Consider the following 15,694-nt stretch of genomic DNA (forward strand, 5'->3'; position numbering starts at 1 on the left):
GACATAAGCCTGTTTCGCATGCTGCGACGGGAGCGAATAAGACTGCATGGTGCAGTCGCCGCAGTGCGGTCTTTATAGAGGGCTCGTTTCACACGAGCGTGATACCGACAAGGTGGCTGGTGCCAGGCTTTGTGGCATAAATCTGCATTTTTTTTTCAGATGTAATGAAGAGAGGTGCACTCCAACTCCAACTAAACTTCGCTTTCTCCCTCACAAGAGAACTGAGGAGCTTACAAAAGAGTTTTTAGTCTCCACTTATAGGTGAAAGATATGCGTGCTTAGCTTCTGAAATGACAAAAGACATTACTATGCAATTTACTGCAACGCGAACCACAGCGCACACTTACCTCAAAAGCATTCAGCAATGTAGCAACGCCGCGCACTTTTCGGAGAGGCCTGCAACATTTGCCTTCAACTTCCGACACGCTTGAGAGGCATTCTCTCTGATGCGGCTGGCCGAAGCGACATGCATAGCGCAACACCGCGATTCGGTGCCACAATCCAGAAACTTGAGCGTGGCATTAAGCGAAAGTGCCGTGGTGGTAGCCATGTTTTCGTTTACTTGAAGAGCTTCAAATGGTTTCGAATGTGTATCGAGAAACAAAAATCAACCGGGAGTACTAAAACCTACCGCGCGCTCTGACTTTCGTGTTGGGCCACCACAACGGATTTAATGGCGTTGCGGCATGCTGCTCCCTCCTACGATTTCCTTCCTCCGTGCGTGCAGGCCTTCGCTGCGAGCTTCCGTGTCGACCAGGGGTGCTGGCAAAGTAAGGAAAACGGAAGAAATGCCAGAGGGCGTTCTACGCGCCCCTACGCTGGGCCAACACGGGGAGGGGCAGAAGAGCCACTCTTTTCCGCTTCCCAGAAAATGAGGGGCAAGCACGCTCGTAAGGGGTCGCCACATGGAAACGGCTGTGAGACGAAAGGAGGCGTCTTCCGTACGCGGTATATTTGTCCGTACACTCAAGCTACCTACCAACAGCAGCTCCCGACTCGAATGAGTGCTAGCTAAGGCACTGACAAAAATTGCGCGTCGTTATATCTCGTCAACTGCTGCCCTTTTTCTTGAAGAATGAACTGATCATTTATGTTTGCTGAACATCCTTGAATGCGTGCTGCCGAACGACGACAGAACAGTGTGCTTGCCCGTTCACGAAGAAGATGTACGGCCACTAGTGCGTGCGCCATCGGTAGCTTTAGGTTGTGGAAATAAAGGTTTCGCACACGACGATAACTTGAGCGATGTCTGTGTAGTCACGTGTTTCGTGTGTGTTTATGGCCGATGAAGCTGCGAAGCTCTTTCATGGTGGTTGGTTTAGGAAACTCGGATATGGCGGTAAGTTTCGTGGGGTTCGGGAGGATACCGTCTTTTGAAACTACATGGCCAAGAATAGCAAGCCTGCGAGCGCCGAAGTGGCATTTCTTCAGATTTAGTTGCAGGCCTGCAGTGGAGAGGCACACAAGAACTTGCTCAAGGCGGCTGAAGTGTTACGCAAAGTCGGTGGAAAAAACACAACGTCATCTAAATAACAGAGGCACGTTTTCCACTTCAGCCCTCGAAGAACGGTGTCCATCATTCGATCGAAAGTGGCAGGCGCATTACAGAGGCCGAACGGCATGACGATAAATTCATATAGCCCATCAGGTGTTACGAAGGCTGTCTTTTGGCGATCGGCCTCTGCCATCGGCACTTGCCAGTACCCGGAGCGCAGATCCTGCGAGGAAAAGAATTCCGCTCCCGGCAGACTGTCCAAGGGATCGTCGATGCGCAGCAGAGGATAATCTTTGCGCGTTATTCGGTTAAGGCGGCGATAGTCGACGCAGAACCGAATGGAGCCATCTTGTTTTTTAACGAGGACAACCGGAGATGCCCAGGGACTGTTAGAGGGCTGGATGATGCCACGCTCCAGCATGTCGTCAACGTGCTCGTCGATGATACGGCGTTCAGCAGTCGACACGCGATACGGACGCTGGCGCAATGGTGTTTGTTGACCGGTGTCGATACGGCGAACGACTGCGGACGCTCGACCCAAGGATGGTTGGTCAACGTCAAATGAGGCACGAAAACGTTGGAGGAGCTTGACGACTTCTGTGTGCTGCGCAGCTGTGAGTTCTGCGTCGACGGCATGAGCGAAGACGTCTACAGGGGCATCGGTCGCGGCGGGAGGAGTGACGGCACAAATCGGAAGTGATTCCGTATCACCAAGCATGGCGGCCGAGAGAACGCAATCAAAAGGTTCAGAGGTACCCAGGCACTCTCCGCGGAGTAGGGGTGATGGGCAGGCGGACGGATTGCACACGTAAAGGGCAGCAGAAGCTTCGCAAAAAGTGACGACAGCAAACGGAAGCAGAAAGTTCCGGCGGCGCGCACAAGTGGCCGATGGTGTAAATAGAACAGATGATTCATATTTAAAACAGTGCCAAAAAACACGGACAAGAGAGGACACAGGACGAGCGCTGTGTCCGTGCTTTTTTGGCGCTGTTTTAAATATGAATTATCCGTACCAACTAGCTCGCACCCAAACCCTTCTGAGAACAGATGAGTTCGCAGCGGAGTTACATGACACATGAACCAGAGCGGCGGAGAAAGGTGCGATATCGATGTCAGAGGCGGCAACAACGTTTGGAGAAGAATGGTCGTCAGGGTCAAAGCACGGTACGGATAACGTACGTTCGGCACGAGCGCAGTCGATAACAGCTTGATTGACAGATAGGAAATCCCATCCAAGGATAACGTCGTGCGAGGAACGAGATAGGACGACAAATTCGATAGCATACATAACGCGTTGAATAACGACACGGGCTGTGCACGACGCTGAAGGCTGAATGCGATGCGAAGTCGCCGTACGCAGAGAAAGAGAGGTAAGGGGAATGGTCACTTTGTTCAAATTGCGGCAAAGCCTCTCACTAAAAACAGAAATGGCGGCTCCGTTGTCAATAAGTGCGTGTACGGTGACGCCGTTTACGGACAATTCAATATCGTTCGCCGGCACAGAATGAGGCCTTGAAATGTTCGACGTGAACGCAGTTCTTGCTTCTGGAACTGCGACTGCTAGTTTTCCTCTCAGGCTGGGCTGGGTCGGCGAACCATCGGGGTGATGGATCGGCGACGTGGGGAAGGCGACCGGCGTGAATCGAAGGGGTGGCGACTGTATATAGGACGAGTCCGGAGGAAGGTTAGACGGGTCCTGACGCGGAAGTCGAGCAGGCCTGTAGCTTGAGGCGCCCCCACCGTCATGTAAACTGTGGCTGCGACGGCGGCAGAATCGTACTACGTGGCCTGGAAAATGGCAGTAATAGCATATTGGCCGGTTGTACGCCACGGGTTGACAACAGGGATTCCAGCGGCCGAGTAAGGGACGGCAATCGGACGCGAAGGAGACGGCAGCATATGGAAGGTGCCAGTGGCCCGGTAGGCATCAGGATCCGGAGGAGCATAAGGCCGTTTGACAACGTCCGCGTAAGTTAGCGGTCCACCTGCAGGCTGTGGAGGAGGGGCCGATGGTAGCGCCGCGGCAACTTGCGTCTGAATGACATGACGAAGCGAAGGAGCCAAGGTCGTCGACGGCTCGGGTGCGCTATTCGCCAGAGAGAGTTGGCGTGCGACTTCCTTACGGATGAACTGCTTTACCTCTGGCATTAAAACAAAGATGCCGGCGGCGTCGCGGCCGAAATCCAACGGAGATAAATCCGCGGTGTCCTGCTGAGCAGCGCGTGTTGATGCACGCTGCTTGCGCAGCTCGTCGTACTGCTGACAAAGTTGTATGACCTCGGCAATCGTCCGGGGACTCTTCGCGACGAGCATCTGGAAGGCATTGTCGTCGATGCCTTTCATGACGTGCTTGATGTTGTCTGCTTCGTCCACAGATGGGTTGACGCGTTTGCAGAGCGTGAGCACCTCTTCAGTATAACTGGGGAAGGTCTCGTCCTGGCGTTGAGCTCGGCCACGCAAGCGCTGCTCAGCGCGAAGCCGGCGAAAGGCGGGACGGCCGAAGACCGCTGCCAAAGTTGTCGAGAAAGCCGACCAGATCGTAAAATCGGCTTCATGATTGCGGAACCATAGGTTTGCCACGTCAGTCAAGTAAAATATGACATTTGTGAGCTTGGCGCGGTCGTCCCATTTGTTATAGACGCTTACACGGTCATATTCGGCGAGCCAGACTTCCACGTCATGGTCATCTGTGCCACTGAATATCGCCGGATCGCGCTGCCAAATGACGCCAGAGCAAACGATGGCTGGAGGCACGGGAGCAGCAGCCTGGGACGGTCCCGGTTCATTTATTGAAATAGCTGGTGGTAGCGTCCGACTGCGGAGTTCCAGGATGTCGAAGAGAAACCCAGCAGCTCCACCAGATACAGCCCCCCTTTTTTTCTCCTTTACAGAAACGAACCTTCATGTACTACGGACACGATTTTACCTTACCGGCCGGATGCTTCGGGGAGGACGACTGCTTCTAAAGCGGCTGCTTACGTCGAAGAATGTCGCCAGCTCACTCGTTCGTTCACATCCCAGGACCAGTGGCGCCAAAAGCATCGCCACGATTCATCCACTACGGCTACGCGCTTTGCTCCGGGTTCGCGGCTACGCGCTTTGCTCCGGGTTCGCTGGTCTGGTTGTGGGTGCCCTCTATCCCTCTAGGCCTTTCCTCCAAGCTGTTCTCCAAGTACCACGGTCCTTATCGAGTACTGCAACAAACATCCGCGGTCAACTACCTCATCGAGCCAATGGAAGCGCCTTCCGACCACCGTCGTCACGGCCAGGAAATTTTCCACGTCTCCCGGCTCAAGCAGTGCCATGACCCCCCTGTGTTTTCCTGCCCTTAAGGCGGAACCGCATGGCGCGATTTCAGGCGCGATTGACGCGCGGATGGTGGGACGCGCGCGTCATTTTGACGCGTGCCTAGCAGGATCCATCACGAAATCGCGCCGCCGCGTGTTGCTGCTCGGAGTAGAAAAAAACGCGTCGCGCGCGCGCGTCCACCAATCAAAGTTTAGGTAAGTCACGTGGCATTTGGTCACGTGGCATTTTGGTTTTTTTTTTGCCACCAGATGGCCCTACTCTCTGCGCATCTCGACGGAACCTCCTTGGCGGATTTTTTTTTTTTTTTTTTTTGCTCGGCAGAACTGGCGCGCGCGTCGAGGAAAACATGTGCTAACGTGATTTCGTTCGCGCATCGTGTTGGTTCGCGCATCGTGTTCACTTAAAATGAACAAAGCAACCTTCAACGAGGCCCTAATAACTAAAGTGGAGAAGCGTCGCGTCTCATCGCTAATACTGGCAAGACAATTTGCTAATAATATTAGAGAGTTTTAGAGTAGGGGCCCCAAACGTTTTGGGGCCGCAAAGAAATAGCGTCGAAGCCACTGCGCATGCGCAAGACGCAAACTGCGTTTGGGTTTTGCGTTGGGAACGCTATTTCACCGATTTCGCGCATCGTGGTTCGCGCATCGTGTTCACTTAAAATGAACAAAGCAACCTTCAACGAGGCCCTAATAACTAAAGTGGAGAAGCGTCGCGTCTCATCACTAATACTGGCAAGACAATTTGCTAATAATATTAGAGAGTTTTAGAGTAGGGGCCCCAAACGTTTTGGGGCCGCAAAGAAATAGCGTCGAAGCCACTGCGCATGCAAGACGCAAACTGCGTTTGGGTTTTGCGTTGGGAACGCTATTTCACCGATTTAGCGGGAGCCCAAATAGCGGCCCCAAAATATTTGTGTCGGCAAACATGGCGGCATCCATCGAAGCGACGGCTCTAACCTAGCACAAAACTGGGTTCGATTCGCGGTAACGCGTGAAGTTCGCAAGCTAGGAGAAGTGAGTGCGGTTATCGCTTTTTCTCAACTAGCGTGTGTAGTGAAGATTGACTCATTAGACGCCGCTGATTTTGAATTCGATTGTGCATTTTATGGCTCATAGGCCTAACATGGCTAAGCTTGGCTGGTGAAGGCAGCGTTACTAGGGTGAAGGCGCGTAAAGTTCGTTTGCTCAAAACTAAGCGTAACTAATTGTTTGCTGCTTACAGAATAACCCCTAAATTGTAATTTAGCACGAGTACACGCAAGTAAAAATTATTCCTATCATAAAATGGTATATTTTATTTAATTATTTCTTATAGCTTTTCTTTGACGCCGTAGTGGCGCTGTCAGCGCAAGACGCTATCCGCAAACGTAAAACCACTGGTAAGACCCCATTCTAAAGCTCGTCACTCCTACAACACCCGCGAAGCTATTTGGGGCCGCAAACTATTGGGGCCCCTATTCTAAAACTCTCTATTACCAGTGTATGGTGCTCGCTCTCTTCTCCAACAGGCAGGCCGCACCCACATGTACCTCCTGACCCGCATTTTTTCTTGCTTCAGTATCAGCATCTCCTTTAATAATATAGCCTCTTCTACTCGGTAGTAAGCAGCCGACCCTCCTTTGTATATGTGAAGTTGTAAACAAGCAGCGGCTTCTCAGCATGCGGAAGGTACACAGTCGCAGTTTCGCACACAATATTGCTGCTTGAAATTAAGCTTGATAAGTACACTTCGGAAAGAAATGTCGCTGTCTATTTACACTCAGATTATTTTTATTGTAGTGTTCTGTAAGTTTAAGGGCATATTATATATGCGGTAACAGAGACAATACATGTCGTTGAGAGTTATGTTGTCTGGCAACGCGGAAAACGCGGAGCGAACGCACCGCTCCTTTTTTTCGTACGGGTGCTCGCGCGTCGGCGGCAACGCTGGCGTTTGCCGCCCGTCGCGTTTTTCGCTCGCGAAAAACGCGCCATGCGGTTCCAGCTTTAGGTCGCCAGGATGGCTACTCTTTCGGTGGGGAGTGATTGTACTGAAGGCAGTGGGCATGGTGCTTGTGAAAGAGAAGACGAGAATTGCTGGCTTCGCCGTTTCGCCATAGTACCGACCTGTTTAAGCCTACCGCTGCAAACCTAGAACCAGTGCTGCTAGGCAAACACCCCCATTGTAATATATATATATATATATATATATATATATATATATATATATATATATATATATATATATATATATATGTGTGTGTGTGTGTGTGTGTGTGTGTGTGTGTGACGTGCGTAAGCGAATGAATGAACAGCATTCAGCGTCGAGGTCCGTGTTCCTTTCTTTTTTTGTTTGTGGTCAGTGTGCCCGTGTGCGTTCACCTCCGCCGCGCATCAGTTCAACTTCAGCCTTGAAGGGAGGTTCCGTTTTTTTGGGGGGGGTTGGTTAAGACACCGTTGCAAAGAAGACTCGTTACTCGCGTCCGGGGTCATTTCGTTTTTCGATTGCGGTAGCAGTTACACTCGAGGCGCACATCCACCGCCGTCATCGGCGTCGCCGTGATGTTCCGCATAACGTGCAAGTGCGGTAACACCGTCGACCGCGTCTGTCGGAGTGGAAGCGTGCGAGGGTGAACGGCGGCTCGATGCCGCTCGCACAACACAGGAAGGCGGGGAGGAAGCACGCCGTCGTCTCCCATGGCGTGCGAGCGCCGGGGGCGTTCCACTCCGGCGGTGGCTGCGTGGGGCGCGGCTGAGAGCGGCCACGCCGGCAACATCCTATGCGGAGAGCAATCTGCGATGGGGTGTGCCTTAGGCAGGCCGATCGGCCCTCGACGGGCTGATAGCTTCGTGTGCGCTGTGGTCGCACCGCTTAGGGCGCAATAAAGCGAGAGGCAGAACAAATTGAAATTGTTAAAACAATAAAAACTGTAGGCGTCTTCTTTGATGAACATACGTCGTGGAAGACTCATTACGACTTCCTCACTGGAAAACTTTCCCAAGTCGTAAGAGCATTCTACTGCCTTAAATATCTTCTACGAAAAAGCAAAATACTAATTTGCAATGCTTTATTCTTAGGTAACTTAAATTATTGCTGTTTGATATGGGTAAGTTGCTATACTTTGTTTCTTTTTTAATCACAACATATGTCTCATATGGGGCACGGCATTTAATTTAATACATATTGTCTCTCTATGTTGCAGCAAAAATAATATATTCATAACTAATAAGCCGTACGAGGCAAATCCTACTCAGCCACTTTTTACAACACTTAATCTACATAGATTTCAAATTTTTTTTCAACACCGTTTGGCACTGAGGTATCGCAACGAACTCAAGCATGCGGAAATGGTGTTTGAAGTATAGCTGGTCTACATGTTGCAATCTATGACACAAAGGACCTCTGAATAGTAAACATGCCGCACTCCAGAATGAATTATGGTCAACAAATGCTTCGGCATGCCCTTGCGTCTGCGTAATATCCTCGCCTTATGAGAAACAGATCCCCTGATCTTATGAAGCTTGCAAATTAGGCTACTTTCAGTCAAACTCATTCGTGTTAACACAGCGAAGCTGTAATAACACGAATGAGTTCCCCCAGGAGGCCTAGTTCCTCCAGGATCACGTCCGTGTGGACACAAAGTCCCGAAGACAGTGCGTGCATTGCTGGACCCGCGGTGGAGGCGCCGTTCGCCATTAACGGGCCCAAATGCACAGCTTCCCTGGTCATCCTTATTCACAGAGTGTAAGGATACTGAGTTTTTTTTTATTGCCTTTGTGCATATGTTATGCTGCATATGACCATCTTTGCGGGTTTGTGCTGTACTGATTGTAGTGTTGTGTAACCATTTTATTTTTCAGTTTTTGTAACATTAAAATACTTTAACTAATATATACTTTTCATGTACAGATTTTATATTTTGTTGAGCACACAGACTACTTGTTTTCTAATTATTCAAATGTGCTATTTCCTGCTTGTATACATAAATTTTTGTAAATTGACGTGTACCCACCTGTGTACTCTTGTGCGAACGCCCTCTGTTACCTTTAACGGGTTCTTGGGCAGTTGCCTGCGCGCAATGATTTAACCCCACCATAGAATTCTTTTTGCAGGAAATTCACTTTAGGCCAATTCGCTCGCTGCTGCTGCCGCGCTTCCTCATGCCAGCGTTTTGACAGCGAGTATAAGCTCGCGGTGACTGAGTGCAGGCACGTTCGTGTACTGGTGTTTCGAACCTCTATGCACTCGCACAAGGCGTCGCTGTATATAGATTCCAACTCTGCGCTGCATTTTTCCCCGAAATTAGTGTGCTGACCAGTTTGTAAGTACTTTAATTATGCGTGACGAGTGACCGCAGCGGACATCTCTGACAGGGCACACGCACCTGGATCCGGTGAAGTGGAACTCCCCCGTACGACATGTGCACGGCCAGGTACGGGCTCTCTGTGTGTGCTGCGAGGGACGGCGTCGGCGGGAAACGAGCGTGAGTGAAATGTCCTTCACACCGTTTCGACAGATTCGATTAGTGATTGAGTGCTAATTAGACGGTAGAGCTTACTCTCTCGTGGGGATGGGAAATTAACAGAGAAATCGATGCAGCGAAGTTAAGATGAAGATAGACGGGTTGAAGGACCGTGTGAATTAAAATTCGATTGCATCAAGATTACAGAGGCTGGCCGATGTTTCAATGGAGCGTACCCATCTCTGCCACACGTGCAATTCTTAGCGTGTTAGCCTTACGCGGTTGGTGGAGCACTTGACGCGGGGTCGCTGTCACGTGCGACGTCGAACCAAGGAACGACGATGCCGCCATTCTACAGAGGGCGGTGAACACCGGTGTCCGGTGCAATTCAGCCTGCTTCGCGTCCAAAGTTTAAACCAGTGCTGTATTCATTGACACGCTTTTAAGATGCATTAAACCACTGCCGGCCGATGGCGTGTGAATTGAAGAGCTAGAGAGTTGTGGTTAAAACGAAGTGACGTGCGTTCTACCAAAAAGTGTTGCGCAGGATTAAAGAAATGAAGGCTAAACCCCATGAGCGTGATTTTATGCGTGACAGCGACGAGCGACGGCTTCGAACGACGGATCGGGCCGTCGCGTGAACATATAGCTCAGTCTTGTCGCGCGATCCCTCGGTTCTCCTAATCTAGAATTCGTCGCTCGTCGCCTGGAAGTGCTTTGAGCGACTAGCCAATAGTGTAAAGACCGAACAGGATCTATATAACTCAAGTAGTTCCGATTGTCGCACGGAACGAACAAACGGTTGAATTTTTATACGTGCAAGGATAAGAACCTACTGCAAGACTTTCAGAACTATATTATGCTGCTTTTCACAGTAAAACACATCAACTTAAGTGAATAAAGCACGCGTCACGCTAGTTTCGGCGCTTATATTGCTGCCCTCATATTAACAACACTAGGGAGACGTCGCCCGAAGTCATCGCTCGCATGGGGTACGACTTGTAGGCGACGAGCGAACGCGACCGTCCATCGCGTCGCTTGCAAGATCGCTTGCATGGGGTTTATACTCAAACGCTGCAAGTTAACATGGGTTGTTACACAGACAGGGTTGCGTTATTACCGAGTTTCTATTACCTTCAATATAATGTCTGTTGAGAATGCAACTCGTGCAATATTTCTCTAAGGCTGTAATACCCGGTATTGCTGCAACGCCTGTCTCGTATTAAAAACTAAAGGATTAGAGATAAAATGACTGTAAAAATAACATCTTTTACCGGCAAAGCTTCGCAGCAAGGGCGCAAATCATAACTTGCCCAACCACCCCCAACTTTCGAGGCGGTGCGCGCGGGCCAGTCGCCAATGGGCATACCGACGCGAGGCGACGTGGTGCGCCAAGGCTTCTGGGGCGGGCTCGGCGCGGGCGGCAGCCGAAACGAGGGCTGCCCAGTGACGTCAGAAACAGCTCTCCGGGCCGCCGCTTCGCGCTCGTCCCAGTTGCGGCCGCCAACATGTGCCACTCGCCAAGCTGTTCGCGCCGCGTGGCCTTCGCGTCGCGCAGGCAGCCACGCCCGGAGGCGTTGTTGTCGAAATTATCACCCTTTTTCACTCGCGACTTTCGGGGCGTTGTAATTGCAATATTGAAGACAACCAGTGGTCCACGTACAACCTTTCGCCGGAGACTCTCCGCACTACTTTTGATAAATGCGCACTCGGAATGCGCCGTGAAATGCATTGCGCGCCGTTCACACTGTACCGCACAGTGCGGGCGACAGCGCGAGCGGGCCGTCTGGTATCCCGTGACCAATCAGTTTGACAACGGGACGGACACGTGTCGCCCGCCATGGCGACGCGCGCGCCGAGCCCGAGGTCGAAACGCAGCGACGCTCGTCGAGCACCCGGGGTCAGATGCCTCGTAATCGAGTCGCGGTTTTGACACGTAAAACCCCAGGGTTTCAATTTATTAGTTAGTTTCTTAGTTACGTATTAGGCGGAACAGCAAGACGCATCGCTGCATACGTGCCAAAAGCACGACTCGATTACGAGGCGCGCCGTAGTGGGGGTAGGGGGCTCCGGATTGGCCCTGGGTTTCTTTGACGTGAACCTAAAGCTGTGTACGCGGGTGTTCTCGCATTTCGCCCCCATTTGGAGCGCTCACTTTTCAAAACTGGCGCAATATTAGTTTCTCGCAAAAGGTTAACTGCTGCAACTAAAATGCCGCAATGCCCCACAAAGTCAAAACTCGAAATGTTAAACAGAAAATTCTAATAAAAAAGAGTACTGGCGTTTCTGATTCTCACCACATCTACGAAACTTGTTAAATAAAATGTCACTGTATCCATTTCCCCAAAGTTTAATGATAAGTGTTAAAGAAAGAAGCTGTACATAATCCGCGTGGACACTGAATCCTCTAAAGAAATAAGTTATCTTATTATACATGTGGGCCAATGCAAGCACCGTAGCGCTTTTACATCAGTATAAGGTTAAGGAGACATTCTTTTGTTCGCAAACAAACAAGGTTTAAAACATGGTTACAAATATGAAGAAATGCGTGCCCACGACCACAGAAATATATCATTCATTCGTTACTGGCACCTCTCACTGTCGCCTCATGTCCGCAGCCGTGCCAATACACAAGTTGTGGTCTGTTCAACGTGCTTTCACCGTGCTTCTCTTGGTTTTCGTGTAGCGACTGTTTAAGAACACTCCACGTACACGCACGCGAACATACGTTCCATGGCCGGAAAGGAAAGATGCGCGCCTAAGATTGTATTGCAGCTCCCGATGATAAGCCGAATAACCTAAACAACCTGGAAAATAATCCGTCGAAACCGAGACAATACCTTTGCCGGGGCATCGCTCGTCGGTCTGGTTGTTGTCGTTCCGGCCGCGGACACACAGTTCCCTGGGGTACGAGCCAAATACGCACGTCGTGCTGCAAAGCCAGTGGGACACCGAAATCGTTTTGTTTCGTCTGTATAGCAAGCGCCTTCTCCAAGTGCGGTTTGCCTGCCACCCGAGATTTTGTAGTAGTGTTCCGTATTTGATTAGGGGGTAATGAATTGTCGGGAGAACGTTATCTGCAGAATAAGTTGCCCCAGTCGAAATTTACCTCGGGACTCTACAACATTTATCCGTGCATGGATGGATGTACGAGCGTCCCCTTTGGAATTGGAAAGGGGGGGGGGGGGGTAGACGGTGGGTTGCCCCACCAAGCTCTTGTAATTATATTACCTAATGTCTCAGCTATGTTAAAAAGTTAAAAAGAAAAAAAAAGAAGAAAACCACGATCAATTCCCAGAACCAAACCCTATGAACCGGCCCCTATAGGGAACTTTGTTTTTGCATGCCTCCGTTGCTTGTCGTTTCCATACTTCCATCAATCTACTACGGACATGTTTACTTTCCCCCTGCTCTCGCTGAATACAAGTGCTTCAAGGAGGTCAGAGATGCCTGAATCGACCGCTCGTAAAACCTACTCCATCGTTTCCCTAGCTTTACCGCAGCAAGCACATGCTTGTACTTCCTTCTTATACGTCGCTTTATGAGTGCGTGTTCGAAGGCATCCTGATCTCGCTTCGAAAAGTAATGAGCTTCCCATTGAGTTATCATCAATTGTTTCTTTCATGATTTCGTTTTTTCCTCTTAAGTATTTACTCATAGCAGGTTTCTTTTCCATTGCCGCCACCCATGAGATTATCTCAGCCTCTCTGGCTTTCCGCTTGACGTTCTTTGTTACTGCATGCTCACCATACAGGCCGCGCGTACTTGCTGGTAAGATTCCTAGTTCTTTTCCTCCACTGTGAATCAATGTTTCTCCTGTACCGATACCTAAACACTCTCCCAGCCCATTTACTTTCTTTCATATTCCTCAGTCGTTATACATAATACGTTTTACTGCGAGCTTCCCTCACTTCAAAACTGGTCCGGTCCATTTCACTCTGCACAGCTCTTCCCGTGAGAGCCGAAGGCGAGGCGTTGCACCGAGCTTTGGTTGCCATCGAGCCCTGATTGTATCCTTGATTTCATGCAAACAACCGCATTTCCAAATGTAAGCCCTGGAACTATTACAACTTTCCACATACCCCGGAGCACCTCGTACCTATTGTATCCCCAAAGCGCTCTGTGTTTCATTATGGCCACCATTTCACTTCCAATTCACTGTTATTGTTTTTTTCTCTGTTTCCATATATCTATTGCATTCGTTTATCCATATACCAAGGTATTTACATTCTTTCACGCGAGGTAGTTCCTAGCCCTGTATTGACACTGTCTGTTCACTGTTTTCATTGTATATAACAGCACCCGATTTTTAACGCAAACTACCTAAATCCTCGCCTTCATGTCCACCGATATTAGCCATACGTTGCATATCACTTTGCTTGTTAGCTAGCAACACAATAGAGACTTTTAGCTTGTCTGCTATTCCGGCGTGGTTTGGGTGGATTGCCGGATGGCCGGAGGCGTAAACGTGTGCTGCCGGAGCGGTGCAGCGGCCTGGTGGCGTAGAGCTCAACGAGACAAACGCAGTGCTAAACTTGCAGTAACCTGCTATATTGTGCTTCGCTGCTGGTGCAAATTTACGGCAGCGGCGTAACTATAGTCGGATACAACTTTAGAAAAAAGGGGGCGTTTACTCCTCCGAGGCGGATGCACACGAGCATCCACCAATGGGCGCGCACTCTGGACCGACGTCATGCGCCGGACGGCCGGTGACTTCGCCGCTTCGGTCATCTGGGCGGGGCCTCCCCTTTTTTCTAAAGTTGTATCCGACTATAGAGACTTTTAGTGTGTCCGCTATTCCGGCAAACGGGGGCGGTTAGGGCGCACTGCCGCATGGGCGAGAGCGTAAACGTGAGCGGCTGGAGCGGTACAGCCACCTGGCGGCGTAGATTTCAACCAGACAAGCACTGAGCTAAAATTTTAGTAACCCACTATACGCGTAGTGCGCGCCGACGGACGCGCCAGTAGTGGCGGCACGGAGGAAGGGAACTAAGGAGAGACCCTGACGTCACTCTTTGTGAAGCAAAAGTGAAGCCGGAAGTTGGCGTTGCTCATCGCGATGCTCCGCCTTTTGTGCCACCCTCCTCTCTTGTTTACATCTTTCGCGAAACCACGCCGCGCTGCGCGTGGTTTCGAGCGCGGAGCGCGCGCACTCGCGCACGGTGCAGGTAACACAGCGCATTAAGACACGGTGACTAACGCAAACCCGCCCACACAGCGCCTTTGCCACGGCACGAAACCTACCAGAGCAACACGTGTGAGCGCTCAAAAAATCAAAACAACGCCGCCATTGTGGCCCAAAAGGCGTGGCCATGCAGCAAAAAAAAAAAAAAAATAAAAATAAAAACATAAATAAATAAAAATAAAAAGGAGCAAAAGAAAAATGAGAACCTATACGTCATTTTCGCCACACTTTTCTCGTAGCGCGCGGAGGGGGTAGGGCCTCTCCTTAGTTTCCTTCCTCCGTGAGTGCTGGCCTTGCGCAGAACACAGGGGAGAGGAGCCAGCCGCGCGCCGTAGTTTGTTGTGTCGTTGATAGTGCTTCTCCGTCTTATTCCCGTTTTCATTGCAAAATAGGCAACACCCTTGGCATGTGTGGGGTGGCCAAAGTTTCGAGGAATGTCGAAGAAGAATTGTTGCAGGGTGGGGCGCTCAAATAGCGGCGACAACGTATCGGCGATACGGTTCTAATCATTCCCCGCAACGACTTATCAGCGGGAGTAACGGTAGCAACGGAGCGTCGCTTCGGCGGGAAATATCTTGTTCTCATCTTTTCCTTTGTCGCGTCGCTGTTTTTTTCCACTCGATCATAGTTGGATGCGTAAGCGACGAAGTTCGTCTGCAGTGCAGCATGAGGTTTCAAGGCATTTCGCTAAAGTTCGGAATGCCGTTGCCGCTTATATTATTGTTTTCCGCTTCTTTACCGCGTTGGGCTAGCTTGGCAGCATGACTGCACGAGTACATTGTGTTGTATGTTAAAGCTACTGAAGTTTGCAAGAACTGAAATTGTAAGTTTTATGTGGCCCGGTAAATCCTCGCACCAGCTGTCGCGCACTTCATGCTTTTGCATCAATTTTATGAGTGGCTTCGCACATGTCTAACTGCTGCTAGTTGCTTCACGCATAACTCTTGTTGATTCTTTTGAGCTGCGAGTTTTTCACCCTGTCTCGTTTGTAAAGGGTCTAAATCACGCTATAAATTATCGGAATGATACCAAACAAGTGCTTCTTTACCTGTTTTATTCTTTTCGCCCGATGTCATCTTATATATTGCGGTTTTTTGGGAAATGTGTTCTGAAAATAGGTAGTTCAGGGCGAGAAGTGCTAATAGTTGCTGCTTATGGTATTTTTGTTCCATTTTTCGCTAAAAAGTTCGCATCACGTTTGGGAAGTCATTACAACTCGATGCTGTCTGAGCGGACTTAACACGCCGAGTGATAATTTCAC

General features: G+C 50.1%; 1 protein-coding gene across 2 annotated transcripts in view; it reads right to left on the minus strand.

The window, feature by feature from the left end:
* Positions 1–15,694, minus strand: part of LOC135921798 (serine/threonine-protein kinase haspin-like) — a 76,299-nt gene that overhangs the window by 12,295 nt on the left and 48,310 nt on the right. For both annotated transcript variants that reach the window (XM_065456114.2, XM_065456115.2), the window contains exons 7-8: positions 12,089–12,180; positions 9,171–9,238 (exon numbers count right to left, since the gene is read on the minus strand). In XM_065456114.2, the coding sequence (XP_065312186.2) occupies positions 9,171–9,238; positions 12,089–12,180 (160 nt within the window). The remainder of the gene's footprint in view (positions 1–9,170; positions 9,239–12,088; positions 12,181–15,694) is intronic.

The sequence above is a fragment of the Dermacentor albipictus genome, chromosome 6 (genome assembly GCF_038994185.2).
Source record: "Dermacentor albipictus isolate Rhodes 1998 colony chromosome 6, USDA_Dalb.pri_finalv2, whole genome shotgun sequence".
In the NCBI taxonomy this organism is placed as follows: domain Eukaryota; kingdom Metazoa; phylum Arthropoda; class Arachnida; order Ixodida; family Ixodidae; genus Dermacentor; species Dermacentor albipictus.